The sequence below is a fragment of the Callithrix jacchus genome, chromosome 10, assembly GCF_049354715.1.
Source record: "Callithrix jacchus isolate 240 chromosome 10, calJac240_pri, whole genome shotgun sequence".
Taxonomy (NCBI): Eukaryota; Metazoa; Chordata; class Mammalia; order Primates; family Cebidae; genus Callithrix; species Callithrix jacchus.
In genome coordinates, this window is record NC_133511.1 from 67,004,320 (window position 1) to 67,025,336 (window position 21,017).

General features: G+C 49.7%; 1 protein-coding gene across 2 annotated transcripts; it reads right to left on the reverse strand.

Annotated features, from left to right (window-relative positions):
• Positions 1-190: 190 nt before the first annotated feature.
• Positions 191-20,083, reverse strand: DNAJB13 (DnaJ heat shock protein family (Hsp40) member B13). Of its 2 annotated transcripts, XM_002754761.6 has the most exons (8): positions 19,950-20,083; positions 12,992-13,095; positions 11,071-11,232; positions 5,686-5,843; positions 4,487-4,600; positions 2,267-2,380; positions 1,178-1,254; positions 191-512 (listed from the first exon to the last, which is right to left on the reverse strand). In XM_002754761.6, the coding sequence occupies exons 1-8, from the start codon at positions 20,015-20,017 to the stop codon at positions 359-361; spliced, it is 951 nt and encodes a 316-aa protein (XP_002754807.1). In that variant the 5' UTR covers positions 20,018-20,083; the 3' UTR covers positions 191-358. The 2 variants fall into 2 exon arrangements, with proteins under 2 accessions (XP_002754807.1, XP_035121381.1); XM_035265490.3 differs by lacking the exon at positions 2,267-2,380.
• Between the last annotated feature and the right edge of the window lie 934 nt (positions 20,084-21,017).

Here is a 21,017-nt window from a genome sequence, read left to right on the forward strand (position 1 = left end):
TATGGACCCTCAGAGGCTAAACAGCCCTGCCCCATTCTACCAAAGTGGAAGCATAGAGGATCTGAACTCTTACCTGCCCTTTCCCACAAAGCCAGGACAGGGACCCAGGCCCTCAGCTCCTTGGGTCTCTCTCTTCCCTGTGCCCCATAGGAAGGGCTAATATGAAGCTCCTCTCCAACGCACTCGTGGGTGTCACTGGAGGACAGGAAATACATCTTTATTATGTCAGTTTAAGCCCTCGCCATCCCACCCTAGTGTCATCTGTGCAGCAGGCTCCCCTGCACACCCAGAGGCTGTGGGGGGTAGAGGCAGGGTGAGGCCTGGCTAGCCTCCTCTCACCCCTGCTCCAGCCCACCAGTCATGTCATCAGTGCCTGGCGCAGCATCTGCTTCTGCTGGGGCGTCAGGCGGGTGGGGAACTGGATGTCGAAGATGATGAAGAGATCCCCCTTCTTAGTGGGGTCCTCTGGCAATGGCATCCCCTCACCTGGCACCTTCTTGAAGTATTTGGGGCTGAAATAGGATGAAAGAAAGGAGCTTAGAGGGTATCCCAGAGTAGCCTCAGCAGGTGCCTGTCACATAACTCCTACTTACATAACCCCCGGAAGGGGACAGTCTCTGCAGCCTTCACCTGCAGTGGCTCTTAGAACTGGTTGGGAAGGGAGAGGAGACTGGCTTGTTCCAAACAGCTTGCTCTCTGAAAACCTGTTCACACTGAGTCTCTGATGGGGGATTCCAGAATTTTAAGATATGGGAAACGGGAAGAAAAGGTGAGCAAACCCTGGGGTGGGGGCGGGGGCGCTGGGCTGCCAGGCAAACCCCTGCACTGGCAGAGCGCCTTTCTTGGAAAGGGACTTAAGGGATGCAACTCAGAACTCTAATGAGAAGTTTTGGGGGTGGGGGTGGTGGCCACAGGGGTTTCCCAACACTGAGGGCCTCTAGTCTCAGCAGTGGCTTTGTGCCAATGAGTAAAAGGTATTCCTTTTGCCAGATGATTGCAGCCCACAGCTTGGGCAGAGTGTGGGTTTGGTTTTGGTCCTCTCCCATCCCCTCAACAGGGAACCTTTGTGCTGGGGGCAGCCTGTACAACTCTACTGGGCAGCTATGTCTGACACTACCCACTAAATCCCAGGCTGGCCCTTCTCTCAGCTACTGGGGCCCAAGGCAGATGGACTCACTGGACGATGTCATTGATGGGGATGTTGAGCAGACGGTCATCGAGGGTCTTCACCTCCACAGTGCAGCAGGTGAGAGCCTAGGGAGGGTTAGAGCCAGAGGTGGGGCTGGGGAGGGTCACCATAGCCCTCCTGTTTAGAAGGCACCTTAGGAACCTGTCCAGTGCCGGACACTGAGTTGGGCACAAGGGAGACAACGCTGTTACAGAATAGGTGAATGACCCAGGCAATTTCCTGCCATCAAGGAGCTCGAAATCTGGCAGCTAAGATGGATGTTGTATAAATGTAATGAGAGGGAGAGAGAAATAAAGGGGTCTGTGGGAGCCAAGGAGAGGTCCCTAAACCATTCAGGAGTGGGGCAGGAAGTGGTCCACTTCCTTAATGCTGGGCGAGTCGCATTAAGGAACTTTACAGCACTCCGACATTTTCTGAGCAAGAGGAAGTCAAAAGTTATTTAACACCTAAGCCTTTTTTCTAGACTCTTTTCTATATATTGCTTGGGCTCACCATAGCGAATTCTCCAGTGTTAAAAACTTTTCTGTTTTCACATTTGAACTTTATGGGTTTTGGGGATTCTCTTGTAGTTCTTATATATCCCTATATATTATATCTATATTGCAAAAAAAAAAAAAAAAAACAGTGGTGGTAGCTGTTGAGGAGGACCCTTATGGGGTGAGGTGAGTAGACAGCATTCCAGGGAGAGGGCCCAGCAGAAATAAGAATGGAGGCATGTAAATGCACCATGCTGGCAGGGTGCTACAGAGCACGGGGGCTGGAGGGCAGGGAAGGGGTGAGCAGAGAGCAGATTGCAGAGGGCCTCCAGTAGCACAAAGATGTTTGGACAGTGAGGTGTGGGGCAGAATCCCCAAGAAGAGCCTGGAGATGAGCAGTAGTGGGGAGGGCCTCCTGCGCAGATCTGGTGTACAGAACCAGGCGTGCAGATGAGCAGAGGGGATCAAGTGGATGGTGACTTAGAGGGTGGAACCCACAGGGCTTAGTGATTGACGGCACGTGGTTGCAGCAGGGGAGGCCAAGTCTAGGTGTGGCTCACTCTGATGCTGTCTCCACTGGTCCTGTGCTTTACCCACTCACCTTGCCCAGAGGGATGGGGTTCACGAAGAAAAGGTTGTCATTCTCCCTGCGGAAGTGAGGGTGTAGCTTCTCCTTTACAATGAAAATGATGTCTGCTGGGATGATGTTGGGGCCCTGGGCAGAGGAGGCCAAAGGGTGACAAGGACTAATTGACTATGTGACCTTGGCCAAGTTCCTGCCTCTACTTGTCTCCACGTCTTCATCTGTACAATGGGGAGATAAGAGCAGGTTTTCCGGAAGGGGCTTTTCAGTTTGGCCCCCGTAGCCCAGATGGATTAGAAGCCTGAGAAGCTTACACAGATGAATCTCCCCATAATCACTTCTGTACTGAGCATGCCCAAAATAAACACTCAGCTGGAGGAGTGGAGAGGCTTCCTCAGATGGCAGGTGGAACACTGAGCTGGGCATCATGCAACTGCCCACACGTCTCTGTCCTGCTAGTAACTCCAGGCATGACACCCCTCTCCCAAACTTCATTAAGTCACCAAAACTCTGCTGAGGTCTCTTCTGGGCACTGGGGACAGAAAAGGGTTACTGCAGCCCATAGGCCCCTAACCCCAAGGAACTCCTAGTCTTACGGCAGAGAGGGAAAGGAACCGACAATGAATCCCCAGCACACTCAGGACGTGATAAAGGGAAGCCTAGAGGCTGGGGCTCAGAGGAGGCTGCCCAGAGCAGGGAACACTGAAGCTGGGTTTTGAAGCACGTTTCTTTGAAGTTGATGTTTTATTTATTTATTATTTAGACAGGGTCTTGCTCTGTTGCCCAGGCTGGAGTGCAGTGGCATGATCATAGCTCACTGTAGCCTTGACCTCCTGGGCTCAAGAGATCCTCCTGCCTCAGTCTCCTGAATATCTGGAACCACAGGCACATACCACCATGACCAGGTAACTGTTTTATTTTCAGTAGAGACAAGGTCTCACTATGTTGCCCAGGCCGGTCTCTAATTTTGGAGCTCAAGCGATTCTCCTTCCTTGGCCTCCCAAAGTGCTGGGGCTATAGGTGTGAGCCACCAGGCCAGACCAGAAGTAGATATTTCATAGGCAAGAAAGGGGGCAAAAAGTACAGGTAAAGGAATGCATCTCTCCTGGCTCTGAATACCCCATCATTCTGCCTCTTCTCAGGACTTAAGGACTCAGCACACCCTGGACAATAATTTTATGTTTTTACTTAAATAGTATTTAATTTAAACTGATTATTAATAGGCCAGGTGGGGTGGCTCATGCCTGTAGTCCCAGAAACTGAGAGGCCAAGGAGGGTAGATCACCTGAGGTCTGTAGTTCAAGGACAGCCTGATCAACATGGAGAAACCCCATGGCTACTAAAAATGCAAAAATTAGCTGGATGGCTGGGTGCAGTGGCTCACGCCTATAATCCCAGCACTTTGGGAAGCTGAGGAGGGTGGATCACCTGTCAGGAGTTCAAGACCAGCCTGGCCAACATGGGTTTTAGTAGAAACCTCGTCTCTACTAAAAATACAAAAATTAGCTGGGCATGGTGGCAGGCACCTGTAATCCCAGTTACTGGGGAGGCTGAGGCAGGAGAATAACTTGAACCCAGGAGGCAGAGGTTGCAGTGAGCTGAGATCACACCACTGCGCTCCAGCCTGGGTGACATAGTGAGACTGTCTCCAAAAAAAAAAAAAAAGCTGGGCATGGTGGTACATGCCTGTAGTCCCAGCTACCAGCTACTTGGGAGGCTGAGGCAGGAGAATCGCTTGAATCTAGGAGGTGGAGGTTGCAATGAGCCAAGATTATGTCACCGCACTCCAGCCTGGGCAACAGAGAGACTGTCTCAAAATAAATAAAATATGTAAATAAAATTATTATGATTAAATGGTTTCTAAGTACCTCCTGTAGTTGGGCTTTATTCTGAGAAGCACTGAAGGCAATCAGGAAAACACTGGAGTTCAGACAGGGATCTCCTTTCAGCTCTCATGTTCTTGCCCTGGGCAAGTCCTACTCTTCTCTGGGCCCCAGTTTCCCACTCTGTAAAATGGGGATAGTCCCTGGGCTTCCTGTTTACAGAAGCGTTGGGAGGTTCTGTTCCTTGGAAGGAATATTATGGAATCCTATCTCACCCAGTCTGCAGACTGGGCTCTCTACAGACCAAGGCTCAGAGGGGCAGGAAGAACTATTTCCTCCTTTCCCCTCCTTTCCTCCTCAGTCTTCCCACCACCTGAGCCCAGTGACTGACTTGAATCAGCTTCTTCCCCCTCACCTGGTCCCCTTCCTTCTCAAAGGTGATGCGTGTGCCCTGCCTCCAGCCGGGCTTCACATCAATGGTCAGGATCTTGTCCTTGATGGTGGAGGAGTACCCATCCTCGTTCAGCACCTGCAGCAACATCAGGTGTGGGGAGGTCTGCTCAGGACTTCCATGAGCACAGTCGAGATTTGCTCAGATTTTCATGAACACCCAGTTGACCTTTGCACATGTGAAAAATGCTCTATGGGATTAGTATTTGAGCTCAATCTAGCAATGGGAAGAGCCTGCCCAGAGCCATGCCCACTCCCACCCCGTTGCCACGACAACCAAGAACTGATGATTTCAGGACGCCAGGGCATGCCGTGGGGCTGGGGCCTGAAATGCCAAGCGGTCACCATTAGTGATCAAACAAACACACAGCTCCAGCCCTGGCCACTAACAGATACAGGGCAAAAATGTACTCTGTTCCTCTCTCCAAATCCCAGAGGCCCAGCCCTGAACCTCCAGCAAGTCTCTTAATCCCAAAGAGAGAAAGAACATGGAAATCAGCACTAAGCCTTTCCCAGTGCATTCCTCATGGTGTCATCCTTCCACTCCCCAATCACATGTCCAGATGGGTGCCATCTGTGGAAAGCATGGCCGCATCAGCATCTCCTCTGCTGGGCAAAGGTGGAGGGGGCTTGCTCTTATACCTGACACAGGGCTGGGCCATGGGACAGAGCCAAGCCAAGGACTAGACACGAGGCACTGAGGGTCTTCCTCAACCCATCAACCTTGGGGACTGTCCCAGCCCACACTCTATGCCCGCTGTTCTTTCTTACGCACAAGGCATACACCCTGATGAAATCCTGGGAATAGGGTCTGGTAAAGCCCAGAGAGAAGAATTCAGAGGAGACTCCTCCCATTCAGAGCCCTTCCGGTTCCCACAGGGATGGGGCTGAACTGAGAGAGAGGAAGGGAAAGAGCTTGTCCCTGTTGGGGAGACTGCAGAGGGCACTCCTGCACTAGGAAAGAACTGGGCTAATATCTTCAATTGTCCCTTCCACATTTCGGATTCTGGAATTCTAATATCCTAGCTCTCTGAATCTAGGGTTCCCCAATTCCGTCAGAGACTATGCCCGAGTCCTCCTGCCTGGGTAAGAGAGGAGGCAGCTGCTCACGCTGCAGGGGAGATGTAGGTAATGGCTCCCAAGAGAAACAAGCTGAGTACTCACCCTTCTGGAAATCTTAATTTTTTTGGTACAGCCAAAGAATAAGTCCTCCAGGGACAAGTAGAGGTCCCGTTCGATTGGGGGGTCCTGCTTCTTGACCCCTCGGCCACGGAGCCCCCCAAAGTTCAAATCCACCTCACTTCCATCTGCATCAAAAAACTCTGCAGGAGGTAGGGAGAGTCGTAAGAGAAATTGTATCCAGAGACCACACACACACACCCTCTGCCTCCCCTTCAAGATACACCCCTCACCAACCTCTTCAGTGCCCCATGTAATACCCACCATCCCATAACCACCTCTTAGACTGGCCAGGTCAAGAAGCTGTCTTCGACTGCAAATGCAATGATTATCATCCCTTGTCACTTCCCAATGCTTCACCCCCACTTGGGATATCGCCCGCTACTGAGGCTGTAGAGACCCCCACCCAGACGGCGCCGAAGGCATTAAGAAGCAGACACCCAGTTAAAACAGCAAGGGACTAGCGAGGGCCAAGAGCATTCCGGGCTGAGAGCCTCAAGCAAACGCTGACCCACGTATTTATTCTCCCTGAACAGGTGATTATTATTAACGAACAGGTGTTCTCTGTTTCCTCATAGAAACAAGATAAACTAGGTAGGCAGCTGGTGCCTGCTTACCACTGATCAAGGACAAACTAGAAAGTATTCACGAGAGAGCCATGGGGGCAGGGTCACACACCCGTGCTTAAAGAATTGCTTTAACCAGTGTATGATACGCATATACTGTTTTGCTACTTTAGAATGCCCCAAGCAGTTTTCCACTGGGGGGTGGGGGCGGCCAGGTTTTCCTTGCCGCTGTCCTTAGCAAACAATATATTTTATCATACACTCAGCACCCGCCTCCCAACGCTCCGCTTCCCTGTCTTTCTTACTCACAGCTTGGGTACCTTTAACTCTGTCTCAGGAAAGAGAGGCGCTCCCTCTGGTGGCTGTACTCGGGAGTGCCAGAAGAGACTGCTGTCAGCCTTTCTTTTTTCCTTTTTTTTTTTTTTTGAGATGGAGTCTTGCTCTGTCCCCCAGGCTGGAGTGCAGTGGCTCGATCTGGGCTCAGTGCAACCTCTGCCTCCCAGGTTCAAGTGATTCTCCTGCCTCAGCCTCCTGTAGCTGGGACTACAGGTGCCCACCACCACGCCTAGCTAATTTTTGTATTTTTAGTAGAGACAGGGTTTCACCATGTGGGTCAGGCTGGTCTTCAACTCCTGACCTCGTGATCCGCCGGCGTTGTCCTCCCAAAGTGCTGGGATTACAGGTGTGAGCCACCACACCCTAACCTTTCGCAGGAAGGTCAGAGCTGCCCAGTCCTCCCTACTGTTCCCAACTCCTCTCCCCTTCACTGTCCAGCCCAGCCCAAGACTACTAAAGACCCCAGACTCAAGTTTCTATAAAGCTGTTGGCTGAGATGATGGAGGGAAAGCGTTGGTCCCTAACAATCTGAGAGGCCACCAGCATCCCCCAAACTCCTCTTTCCTCAATTTCTTTGCCCCTGCCACCTCCCCCACCGACTCAGCTCTATACACATAACCCCTCTTGCTATCCCCAGCCTTCTTCCCAGTGCAAAGAGAGCCCCCTCCCTGATCTGCCCCTGATGTGCTGTATGATCCGTGGGCTTCAGTGTCTTGGTCTGTGGGATGGGGTAATAATGCCTGACCTGCCTTCCACCATTAAGATGAAGAGCTAAAACTTGCTGAGAGCTTAGTTTGCATCAGCTGCTATTTTTGGCACCTTACCTTATTATTTTATTGGCCCAGAGAGGGCAAACAAAATGCATAAGTTCCCATAGCTAGTGAGCAGTAGAGTTGGGATCTGAACCACAGGACAATATGACTATGGAACATGTGCCCTTAACCACTATGTCATGCTGCATTGCTGGATGTGGAAGCCCTTCATAAGCTGTAAACTCGGGGAGGCACCATGGTTAAGAGTTTCTATATTCTGCCTCTCATGGTTAATGCCATGGAATGAACTTCACGGGCTAGAATGGTGAAATGACCTTAGGCAGGGACAGTAAGGTGACTACATGATGTCCCTCTAAGATGTGATGGGTAATCAAGAGGCCTGTGACTCATCTGGTCCTCCTGTTGCATTACTGAATTCACTTGTTCACCCAGGCCTATGGAGTATCAGGCAGTAACCACCTGGATAGCCAGGCCACAGGAAGCCCAGTCCTCAACCCTGCAGGGAGATGGGTCTCAGGAACACTTGGAGTGGAGTGCTGTGGCAGTATAGCTTCTGGGCACTGCCTAAGGAAGCCCAGACCCTGAGCCTGACCTTTCCCAATGAGCGATGCCCCTGTAGACTCACTTGGCTCCTTTGAACTGAAACAGATAGTGAGACAAGGTGTATGGCATTTTCAAACTGCAAAGACCCTTTTCATAAACATTATCTCATCTGGTAATAGCCCTTGAGCCTTAATTATTATTTTGGCTATGTAATGGTTAGGAAGCTGGCGTTTCAGAAGGGTAAAGAAATTTGCCCAGCATCACATGGTTCACAAATGGCAGTGCATGGTTTGCAAACAAGCCCAAAGCCCCTTGATGTTTTCAGTCTCACATGGAGCTTATAAACTCAGCTTCCTCCCGCAGACACGTGAGGGCGGTACATGGTGGGAGCAGTCTCTGAGGTGGAGGGGCTATTAACCCACATATTGGCACGGAGAAGAGGAGAGAACGTTTGAAGTTCAGAAAGGCTGAAGTATTGTCAGGGAGAAGGTGCAATGGGTGTGGGAGAAAACAGGCAGTGAAAATCTAGGCCCTATGTGGGCATAACTGGAGTCAGGAAATCAGGTGTAAGTTCCTTTCACTGCCCTTGCAAGATGATTCTGAGCCTCAGAAATCAACTCTTGGTCAGTTTGTCTGAGACCTGGAATCATGCGCCCACCCACCCACCAGGTACTCATCAGTTCATTCATATGCCCACTCATTCATTCATCCATCTTTCCTTCCTTCCTTCCTTCCTTCATTTCATGCATCCACCCATCCACTCACTCTTGTCAGATGCTAGGCTGGGGTTTGGCTACTCTGAGATAATCAGACCTGGAGGAGCTTTCCATTTAGTAGGGAGACTACAAATGGCACAAGAACTGTTTTAACTGAAAAAGAGACAAGGGGCATCTTGCCACAAATACAATATTAGCAAAAGACTGGAAATAAACTACCCATTAATAAAACAGTAATTAAAAATAATAAACTCGACCTGGCATAGTGGCTCACGCCTGTAATCCCAGCACTTGGGGAGGCTGAGCGAGGCTGATCACTTGAGGTCAGGAGTTCAAAACCAGGCTGGCCGGTCTTGAGTGGAAACCCCATCTCTACTAAAAATACAAAAATCAGCTGGGTATGCTGGCATGCACCTATAATCCAAACTATTTAGATGGGTGAGGCGGGAGACTCACTTGAACCCAGATGGCAGAGCTTTCAGTGAGCCAAGATCATGCCACTGTACTCTAGCCTGAGCAACAGAGCAAGACTTAGTCTCAAAAATAATAATAAATTATAAAACACCCATGGTAGCCATGCTGGCACTTGGCATCCGCTCTGTCCTCCTTCTTGCAAACCTTCCCTGCTAGAAAATCTGTAGATTTTCCAAGGTTCTGGCTTTGAATTCTGTTCATCAGGTAAACCTTGAGCTACTTGGAAGGCAGGAAGAAGGCAGCAGGCATCTGTCTATGGCTCTGTCTGGAGCTGGTGAGCACTGTCATGGAAACACTGGGTTTTTCTGCAGCAGCCTTTCTGTGTCCACCCACAAGTTTTGTGCCTGTCAGAGGCAAGTGGGGCAGCAATTGCAGCTACACTTATGGCGTGTTCTGCAATGCAACGGTAACATTTCCTGATTCCATCTTCAGGACTGTGACAGAGACAGCAGCTCTCCTTGTGGGCCAGTTTAGAGGTGGTGTTCTTGGGAGATTTCCTACAGGGCCAGCCTAGAGCCTTCTTACCAGGCCTTTCAGTGATTGATTGATTGATTTGACAAGGTCTCAATCTGTCACCCAGGTTGAGTGTAGTAGCCTGATCTTGGCTCACTGCAGCCTCGACCTGCTGGGCTCAGGTGATTCTCCCACCTCAGCCTCCTAAGTAGCTGGGACTATAGGACCGCATCACCATTCCTGGCACATTTTTTGTAGAGATGGAGTTTCGCTATGTTGCCCGGGTAGGCATTGAACTCCTACACTCAAGCGATCCAGCCACCTCGGCCTCCCAAAGTGCTGGGATTACAGGAGTGAGTCACCACACCTGGCCTCAATGATTTTTTAAAGCACCTAATTCCCTGTTTTGAATCCCTTTCTGCTTAATATAGCTAGAACAGTATTTGTTTCTGCAATGGATCCCTAATAGACATCTGACCAATGAAATCTTATGCAGAGCTATACATAATATATAGATTTGCATATAAAAGAATAAAGTAGATCTATATATAGTATAACGTATAAGATAATCTCCAAGATATATTAAGTAAAAAAAAAACCACTGTGTGCAACGTGGCCCTATTTCCTTAACAAAATAAAAGGCTTATGTAAAAACAAATATAGCTCATACATGCATGGAAAGTTTCTGGAAGGATACATAAACTCTTTACAAGTAGCTGCTTCCCTAGTAGCTGCTTCTGGGGAAGAAAATGGAGGGCTGGGCTGGGCATAGTGGCTCACAGCTGTAATCCCAGCACTTTGAGAGGCCAAAGTGGGCAGATCATTTGAGGTCAGGAGTTCAAGACCAGCCTGGCCAACATGATGAAACCCCATCTCTAATAAAAATACAAACATCAGCTAGGTGCAGTGGCTCACACCTATAACCCCAGCACTTTGGGAGGCAGAGATGGGCAGATCACTTCAGGTCAGGAGTTCGAGGCCAGCCTGGCAGACATAGCAAAACCCTGTCTCTACTAAAAATACAAAAATTAGCCGGGCACAGTGGCTCACACCTGTAATCCCAGCACTTTGGGAGGCAGAGGTGGGCAGATCACGTGAAGTCAGGAGTTCGAAACCAGCCTGGCAGATATGGCGAAACCCCGTCTCTACTAAAAAATACAAAATTATTAGCTGGGTGTGGTGGCAGGTGCCTGTAATCCCAGCTACTCAGGAGGTTGAGGCAGGAAGAACTTGAACCCAAGAGGCAGAGGTTGCAGTGAGCTGAGATTGTGCCACTGCACTCCAGCCTAGGCAACAGAATGAGACTCCATCTCAAAAAAAAAAAAAAAAAGGAGAAAATGGAGGGCTGGAATGTATTTCTTTTTCGATGAATTCTGTTTTACTTTTTCTTCTGCAAGGTATTATATATATTTATTAAAGTCAAAATAAGAAAAAAACTATTCAGTGAAAAGCATCTTTTACAGCTGTGTCCTTCTCTATAATGCAGGGCGGGGGAGGAAGATCTCTTACCACTGAACGGGTTGTTTCCACCGAAGAACTCATGGAACACTTTCTCGGGGTTGCCATGGAAGACATAACCAGTTGTCCATGGTGTCTGGGATCCAAACTCCAAAGGAATCCCACCTTTCAGGCCCTCCTCTCCAAACTTGTCATAGATGCTTCTCTTCACGGCTGTGGATGGGCATCACCTTGAGGAGGCATCCAACTTTGGGGGCTGAGATAGGTGGAGGGGCTGGGAAGCAGGTGGATATGGAGAAAGAGAAGGGGCAGAAGCAGCCTGATTCCAAAGCACCTGCTGTCTGGCAGTCTTTGGGATGAGACCCTGGGAGTCAGGGGTTCCATTTCCTTCTGTGAGGACTTAGGTATGGCTCCCGTAGCCCAGAAGAGAGACGGGAAAGCCTTGGGTTTGCTGGGGGCAGGCTGAGGGACTGGGGGGGATAACTGAGAGACTGAGGCTCAGGCCATGGCCCTGGGATTTGGCCTAAGTCATCATGGCCACTGTCTTATCTGGGGCAAACAGAATCGTAGAACCTTGACATTTTAAAAAGCTACGAATTCTGGAGCCTCCAAATTCTAGGACTTTGAAATCCTAGAGTCTAAGGATCCTGAAGTCCTGAAAACTCGGGGCTGCAGAAACCTTAGTGATCTTCTAGCTGTACTTCTGCAGAAACCTTAGTGATCTTCTAGCTGTACTTCTGCAGAAACCTTAGTGATCTTCTAGCTGTACTTCTTTTTTTTTTTTTTTTTTGAGACAGAGTTTCGCTCTTATTACCCAGGCTGGAGTGCAATGGCGCGATCTCGGCTCACTGCAACCTCCGCCTCCTGGGTTCAGGCAATTCTCCTGCCTCAGCCTCCTGAGTAGCTGGGATTACAGGCACGTGCCACCATGCCCAGCTAATGTTTTGTATTTTTAGTAGAGACGGGGTTTCACCGTGTTGACAAGGATGGTCTCGATCTCTTGACCTCGTGATCCACCCGCCTCGGTCTCCCAAAGTGCTGGGATTACAGGCTTGAGCCACCGCGCCCGGCCTAGCTATACTTCTGCAGAAACTGGGATTAGTCTCTAGGACAAGCCCTCAGGGAAAGCCCCCCAGCACCACCCTGGGTGCTGCGGTGGGGATCAAACTTCCCTCACTCTGATGGTCTCCATAGGAGAGAGATTTCCTAATTATTCCTGGCCTTTCTCTGCTTCTTCCTACTCTTGCTGGCCTGGGGGAGATGGACACTCAGCCACTGGGAGCGACCTCTAGGAGGGACAGGAGGACACACCTCCTGTCAGCCTTCTTCCCCATGGCTGCAAGCCCTTCACTGTTCCTACAGGAGATGGTCCCATCCTGGCAAGGCATAGGGTTCGTGGGGAATGTGCCTCAGCCCCCGCACTGCCTGCCTGGGTGAGCAAGTCAGTGTCATCCTAGGCTCCACACACCATTTCCTCCACCTCAGCTTGCTTCTACTGAGAAAGGCAGTTCCGTATTCTGTCTTCTCTGTGTGTCTATATTCTGGGCAGGGAAGAGGCATACTTCCCCGCTATTGGGCCCCCTCAGAAAACCCAACAGTCTAGAGACTTAAGGAATGATCTTGGCCAGGCATCGTGGCTCACATCTGTAATCCCAGCACTTTGGGAGGCCGAGGAGGACAGATCACGAGGTCAAGAGATCGAGACCATCCTGGCCAACATGGTGAAACCCCGTCTCTACTAAAAATACAAAAATTAGCTGGGTGTGGTGGCGCGAGCCTGTAGTCCCAGCTACTTGGGAGGCTGAGGAAGGAGAATTGCTTGAACCCGGGAAGCAGAGGTTGCAGTGAGCTGAGATCGCGCCACTGCACTCCAGCCTGGTGCCTGGCAAAGGAGGCACCTCTGTCTTTAAAAAAAAAAAAAAAAAAGGAATGATCTTAATTGAGGAGGTTGCTCAGCCCCACAGCCACTCACGGTCACTCAGCACGTCGTAGGCCTCTGCTATTTGCCTGAAAATCTCTGCTGAAGATGGCTCATTTGACTTCAGCGGGTGATTCTTAAGGGCGAGTCTGCGGTACCTGGAGGAGGGAGAGTTAATGCAACTCATATCAGCTGGCCTGGTTTTGAAGGCAGACCAGAGTTCAGAGCCGGTACTCTGTCCACTCCTGCCTCGCGATAAATCCGGAGTGGCTTCACTGGCTGTGGTGGCTGCGAGGTGCGCTTCTCGGCTCTTGAATAGTAGCTGGTCTGGGGAGCACAGTTCACTGACCGTCACAGCAGCTGCCCCCTGGGCATCTGAGCTGAAGCTACTGCCCCCGAGCTGCCCCAACCAATGCTTACCTGTGGTGGGGATATCAGGGCCTGTTCCTGCAAGGAACTCCTCCCACGGGCAAGCTTTGTGTGAGGGCTCCTCAGAGCCTGGCTGAGCTCCTCCCCTCCCTGTCTCCTCTCACAGGTGTCGGGCTGCACTATGTTCTGGTGGCTCTCCCTGCGCGCTCCTGCTCCCTTCCCTTCATCCTTCACGGTTTCTCCGGGTACATTTCCTGAGCCTCTAAGCCTGTTTGCCTCTTTGAGGACCGGAGCAGACACACAGGCGTCTTGGGAGGATGAGCCACAATCGGGTGTGCAGCGGGCATGGCTGAGGCGCTCAGTGCCCGTCCAGTTCCTGTGCCGCCCCCACCCACTCTGTGCTCATCCCCCCCACCCCCCACTTCTGTTTCTGCTTCTTCCTCTGCTATTTGCCTGAAAATTTCACTTCAGCGGGTGGTTCTGAAGCGCGAGTCTGCGGTACCTGGAGAAGGGAGGGTTAATACGAGTGGTAGCAGCTGGCCTGTTTCTGAGGGGCAGACATGGCAGCATCTGAAGATGTGTATCAGCTGTGACCCGGGGTGAGGGAGAGAGGGCGCGGACTGAGTAGTTTGTGGAGAGGGTTTTTTTTGAGACGGAGTTTCACTCTTGTTACCCAGGCTGGAGTGCAATGGCGCGATCGCGGCTCACCGCAACCTCCACCTCCTGGGTTCAGGTAATTCTCCTGCCTCAGCCTCCTGAGTAGCTGGGATTACAGGCACGCGCCACCATGCCCAGCTAATTTTTTTGTATTTTTAGTAGAGACGGTGTTTCACCATTTAATAAAGGGACCATTCTCCCAGGTGCAGGAGGGGCAGAGGGAGACCACCAGGGGCAGCCGAGTGCAGCTTTCCCAGACCAGGAACCGTGAGGTGTCCGTCGGAGTGTGCGGACGGGCCTCAGCGGAGCTGTGACCTTCTGTCAAGGGATACAGCTGACTGAAGAGACCCCATAGGAGGAGAAGTGGGGAATAAAGCCCCTTCTCCCCTGGGCCGGCTGCATCTGGAAGGCTGAGGGCAAGGAAGCCTCCCGGAGCCGAGCAGGGCAGGAAGTTGGGGCAGTGGGTCTGAAGGGCTGCACAGGAGGCATCCAGCGCAGACGCCTGTCACTCAGCCCAAGCTGACCCCCACCGCGCCTCCGCTGGCTTTTCCACTGCCCACACACGCCTCGCCGCCATCCCAGAGTTCGCGGCTTCTCTTCTCACCCCAGAGGCTGGCTTCTGCCTCTCACAGCTAAATCTCCATCCCAAACCAGATCACTTCCCCGAGCCAAAGACGACTACATCCAACTACCTACTTGCCATCTCCTCTCAAAGGTGTCATAAATTCACTGAGCCCAGATACATAAATTTTCTTCTTCTTTTTTTGAAACGGAGTTTCCCTCTTGCTACCCAAACTGGAGTGCAATGGTGCCATCTTGGCCCACTACAACCTTCTGCCTCCAGGGTTCAAGCGATTCTCCTGCCTCAGGCTCCCAAGTAGCTGGGATTACAGGCGCACACCACCACACCCAGCTTTTTGTATTTTTAGTAGAGACGGGGTTTCATCATGTTTGCTAGGCTGGTCTCAAACTCCTGACAGGTGATCTGCCCATCTCAGCCTCCTAAAGTGCTAGGATTACAGGCATGAGCCACCATGCTTGGCTAATTTTTGCATTTTGAGTAGAGATGGGGTTTCACCATGTTGACCAGGCTGGTCTCAAACTCCGGGCCTCAAGAGATCCACTTGCCTTGGCTTCCCAAAGTGCTGGTATTACAGGCATGAGCGACCACACCTGGCCACCAGGTAAATTTTCATTGCATATTTTTTCCCCAGGGACTGCAGCCAGAAATGTGAGCATTTTGATTCCAAGTTCTCCTTTGTCCCCTCCACCCCTCCCCCATCAGTCATCAAGTCACATGGGGTTTTCCTTCTAAATAATTTTCTGGGCCAGGTGCAGTGGTTCATGCCTGTAATACCAACACTTTGGGAGGCCAAGGCAGGAGGATCACTTGAGCTCAGGAGTTTGAGACCAGCCTGGGAAACATGGCAAAACCCTGACTCTACCAAAAAAAAAAAAAAAAAAAAGCAAAAATTAGCCAGGCATGGTGGCATACACCCATAGTCCCAGCTACTTGGGAAGCTGACGTGGGAGGATTGCTTGAGCACAGGAAATGAAGGCTGCGGTGAGCCGAGATTGTGCCAGTGCACTCCAGCCTGGGTGACAGAGTGAGACTTTGTCTCAAAATAAATACAATGTTCTGTTCCTGTCTCTTTATTCCTACAAGTATTGCAGAACCATGTCTTCTGCTCCGGTGGCCCCTTCTGCACTACATTGTGTGCTGCCAGTTGCGATGATATCTCTTGCTCTCACACTCTCTCTCTCTGCTCTTGTTAATGCTGATGCTTCTAAAATACTTGTTGTTTTTTTTTTTTTTTTTGTGATGGAATCTCTCCGCTGCCAAGGCTGGAGTGCAGTGGCGTGATCTCTGCTCACCACAATATCTGCCTCCTGGGTTCAAGTGATTCTCCTGCCTCAGCCTCCCAAGTAACTGGGATTACAGGCATGTGCCACCACACCTGGCTAATATTTGTATTTTTAGTAGAGACATGGTTTCCCCATGTTGGCCAGGCTGGTCTTGAACTCCTGACTTCAGGTGACCCGCCCACCTTGGCCTCCCTAAGTGCTTGGGTTACAGGTGTGAGCCCCCATGCCCAGCCCACCCTTCTGAAATCTTTTCTGACAAAGGTTCCTCTCCTGGCATAACCCTTCACTGGTTCCCCCATTGTCTCCAGCATAAAACTCTAAGATCTGAAGCCCTGCTTCTCTCTCTGGCCTCACTCACTCTTCTCTCTGGCTGCTCCCTTGACCTCTTCTGCATGACTCACCCCTCTGCAGCCCCTCCCAGCTTCTCTGGGCAATTTTTAATTCATCCTTCAACCATTGGCTCAGGGGCCAAATCCCCCGGGGCACCTTCCCTGACTGCTAGCCTCCTTTCTAGGTTAGACTCCCCTGCCCAAGTCCCCAGCACCTTTGATCCTAGTCCTCAGCAGCGCTGTGTTCCAGGTGTCTGTTGATCCGTCTAATAGACTCTGAGGTCCTAGAGTTGCTACATCCAGTTCTAGCCCCAGTGCTAGGCACTGAGCAGGAGTGAGTAAATAAATGATATTCGCTCACCACCCTGCAGGGCAGCCCATCTCACTGTGGGATGGCTCTGACTACCTTCAGAGACTTGAAGACAATTGTCACAGCCTTCCAAACCAGCCTTTCTCAGGTACAAAGGTCACAATCAGTTATATTTATTTATTTATTTAGAGACAGAGTCTCACTCTGTCACCTTGGCTGGAGTGTAGTGGCACAATTTCAGCTCACTGCAACGTCTGCCTCCCAAGGTTCAAGCAGCTGGGACTACAGGCGTGTGCCACCACACCTGACTAATTTTTGTATTTTTAGTACAGATGGGTTTTCACCATGTTGGCCAGGCTGGTCTCAAACTCCTGGCCCCAAATGATCCTCCCACCTCGGTCTCCTGTAATCTCAGCACTATGGGAGGCCAAGGCGGGCAGATCACTTGAAATCAGGAGTTTGAGACCAGGCTGGCTAACATGGTGAAACCCCATCTCTACTAAAAATACAAAGATTAGCCAGGCATAGTGGTGCATGCCAGTAGTCCCAGCTACTTGGGGGCTGAGGCAGAAGAATCACTTGAACCCAGAAGGCAGAAGTTGCAGTGAACCGTGAGCATGCCACTTCACTCCAGCCTGGGTGACAGAGAGAGACTCTGTCTCAAAAAAGAAAAGAAAAGAAAATTTAAAAAAAGTAACAAGTTTGAGAAGGGTTTAGTTTTTTTCATATAAATTTGAGTGGTTTCAAAATTATCTCTGCAGTAACATCTCTCTCATTCACCTGCTTTCCTGAGTGGGAAAGGGATGAAGTCACAGCTTGAACATTGCAATTATGAATCCTGGGCAATTATAAACCATCATGGTGCTTTTCTTCCTTATATAAGTTTAGCTCTTTTTTTTTTTTTTTTAATAAATGTCTAGGACCTCCCATGAGAGAGCATGTCATACATGTGGCTTAGAGTTGTTAAAGGGGAGAAAGGGTTAAGGACTGCTTTTTGAAACATACACAGTTCTTTTAAGCACTCTATTTTTATTTTTACTTTATTCATTTTTGAAATGGAGTTTTGCTCTATTTTTGAGATGGAGTTTAGCTCCATTGCCAGGCTGGAGTGCAATGGCTCAATCTTAGCTCACTGCTACCTCTGCCTCCCAGGTTCAAGCAATTCTCCTGCCTTAGACTCCTGAGTAGCTGGAATTACAGGCACCTGACACCACGCCCAGCTAATTTTTATATTTTTAGTAGAAACAGGGTTTCACTATGTTGGCCAGGCTGGTCTCGAACTTCTGACCTCAGGAGATCTGCCCGCCTTGGCCTCCCAAAGTGCTGGGATTACAGGTATGAGCCACCGGGCCTGGCCCTATTTTTATTTTTATTTGAGATGGAAGTCTCACTCTGTCACCCAGGCTGGAGTGCAATGGCATGATCTCAGCTCACTGCAACCTTCGCCTCCCAGGTTCAAGCCATTCTCCTGTCTCAGCCTTCCAAGTAGCTGGGATTACAGGTGTGTGCCACCACACTTGGCTAATTCTTCGTATTTTTAGTAGAGATGGGGTTTCACCAAGTTGGCCAGGCAGGTCTCAAACTCCTGACCTCAAGTGATACCCTGCCTTGGCCTCCCAAAGTGCTGGGATTACAGGAGTGAGCTACCGCATCCGGCCATTTTTATTTTTTTGAGACAGTTCTTGCTGTCACCCAGGCTGAAATGCTGTAGTGCAGCCATAGCTCACTGCAGCCTCTACCTTCTGGGCTTAAGCAATCCTCCCACCTCAGCCTACCAAGTAGCTGGGACCCAGGTGTGTGCTACCTGCCCGGCTAATTTTTAAATTTTTGTAGAGACAGGGTCTTCCTATGATGACCAGGCTGGCCTCTCAAACTCCTAGACTCAATGGATCCTCCTGCTTTGACCTCCTAAACTGCTCAGATTACAGGCATGAGCCACCACACCAGGCCTTAAACATTTTTTATATGACATGATTTCACATGCAAATGGTTGCTGACACATGCATTATCTCATCTAATCCTATTTCAATCTCAGAACAACCTTTATTATTATTATTTTGACATGGGAAAACTTCTGGCTCAGAGAGGTTAAGTACTTTGCCCAGGTCACAGAGCTAGCAGGTAAGTGAATCTGGACTCTGATCCAGCCCTTTCCAGTGCTTAAGCTGTGCTAATCTTTCTGCATTCCCACTGCCCTTCTTCCTGATTACCTTTCCCTGGATAGGTCCCTCTGGTCAATGAGATGCTCCAAAGAGTGGATGACATCATACATTCTCCTGAGTTGTTCTCAGATTCTTTCATGAGTTTGTGTCTTTTTTTCTCCAACAACACTGCAGACTCTCCACTTACCCCAGTGATCCCCTACAGGACCTGACCCAGGAATAGGCCCATGGTCAGCAACTCTGGCAGACCTGATGTCTGAACACTGACTCTACCATTTACTAGTGCATGTCCTTGGGATAATAATGGCACTCAATTCATAGGGCTGTTGTGATGATTAAATGAAACAGTGATGGAAGGTTCTCAGAACAGCATCTATACACAAAAAATGCAGCTATTGTCACGGCCCAACTTAATCGATTGAGTTATCCTGGACTCTTTTCTTTACCCTCCAATGATCCACTTAATTGTCAAGTCCATTCTCTCCCCTTTCTCTGGCCTCATCTTTTGCCATGATTACTACAAACACCCTCCTAAGGGGTCTCTCTCCTTCCAAGATAATGTCCACAGCCCCCCGTCCTTCCTCTTTTGTAACACTCATCACAGTTGTGGTGACTTATTCAATATCTATTCAGCAACAAAATCAAGCTGCATCAGGTCTTGATTATCTATTCTGATAATCGAGATATTGATTATTCTGAAAGGGAACGTCGCTGTCAGATTCATACTTAATATCTCCAGCTGCTGACACTGCAGCAGGAGATGAAGTACCCTCTCAACCCTTGTGGTAGACACTCAATAAGTATTTGTTTAAAAAAACACGTTTTCAGAAAAATGTTCTGACTCCTGTCCTAGGCTTTCTTAGGACCAGAGTGCCCTTAAGACCTGATGATATTCAGGGATGTACTTTAGTCAATGCTGAAAACCTCCATCAAGGCCAGAATCGAATTTGTAATATCCATCAGGCACAGCCACGCCCTTGTTCACAAGCCGCTGATTCTCCATAATATTCAAGATAAAGTTCTAATGGCTCCTTTGTCTCTATTTATTGTTAGGAAAAGCAAGGCACCCAGGAGAGGAGACCCAGGGCATGGAGCATAAAGGGAGATGGGTTGGTAGCAGATTGAGGAACTAAAGAGTTCAAATTTCCAACCTGGGTCTCAACCCAGCCCAAAGCCAGGATACAGGTATGCAAGAAGTGAAAGAAGGAACAAGGTTCACCTTGTCTGCTGTAAGCTGTGCAGGAAAGCTCATTTTGGAAGAGACGAAGGCAGGGCCTACCCCAGCATACCCCTAAGGCCCGGCTCCCATCCCAACTTACGCCTGTTTGATCTGGGCATCCTCTGAATTGCGAGTGATCCCGAGCACAGAGTAATAATCCTGGCCCATGGCTGGCTGGCTGGCAGTGAGGCCCAGGATAGTCCTCAGTCTCCAGCAAGGCTGTTAGTTGGCTTCCTTGGTTGCTCCTGACAACCGCACAGGTGCACTCTGGGAGTTGTAGTCTCGCCTCCCTAAACAAATCTCAGCTCCACCACAGAGAGAAATCAGTGAAAGGACTGAGAGAGCTGGGGTTAATTCTGTGACCCTGTAAAAGGTCACTCAACTCAGAAATTGGAGGCTCATGGGGCTCTGATTCATTTTGTTTCTGTTTTTAAAGAGAGCAGCAGCTGGGCACAGTGGCTCATGCCTGTAATCCTAGCACTTTGGGAGGCTAAGGTGGGTGGATCACGAGGTCAGGAGTTCAAAACCAGCCTGGTCAAGATGGTAAAACCCCATCTCTACTAAAAATACAAAAAATTAGCTGGGTGTGGTGGTGTGTGCCTGTAATTCCAGCTACTTAGGAGGCTGAGGCAGAGGACTGCTTGAACCCAGGAGGCAAAGGTTGCAGTGAGCTGAGATTGCACCACTGCACTCCAGCCTGGGTGATAGAGTAAGACTCTGTCTCAAAAAAAAACAGCAGCAATTAGTATAAAAATTTTTTTAGAAGAAATGCATTTGGCTAATTTTTTAAAAATTCATTTATTTTAGAATACTTTGAGTTTTAGAAAAGTTGAGAAAACAATGCAGAGTTCCCATATACCTCACATCCACATTCTCCTATTGTATCATTATCATTATTATTATTATTATTATTTTGAGACAGGGTCTCACTCTGTCCCCAGGCTGGAATGCGGTGGCAGGATCATGCCTCACTACAGCCTCAACTTTTGGGCTCAAGGGATCCTCTAACCTCAGCCTTCCAGGTAGCTGGGACACAGGCATGCACCACGATGCCTGGCTAATTTTTTTATGTTTGGTAGAGACAGGGTTTCACCAAGTTGCCCAAGCTGGTCTTGAACTCCTGGGCTCAAGTAATCACTTGCCTTGGCCTCCCAAAGTGCTGGGATTA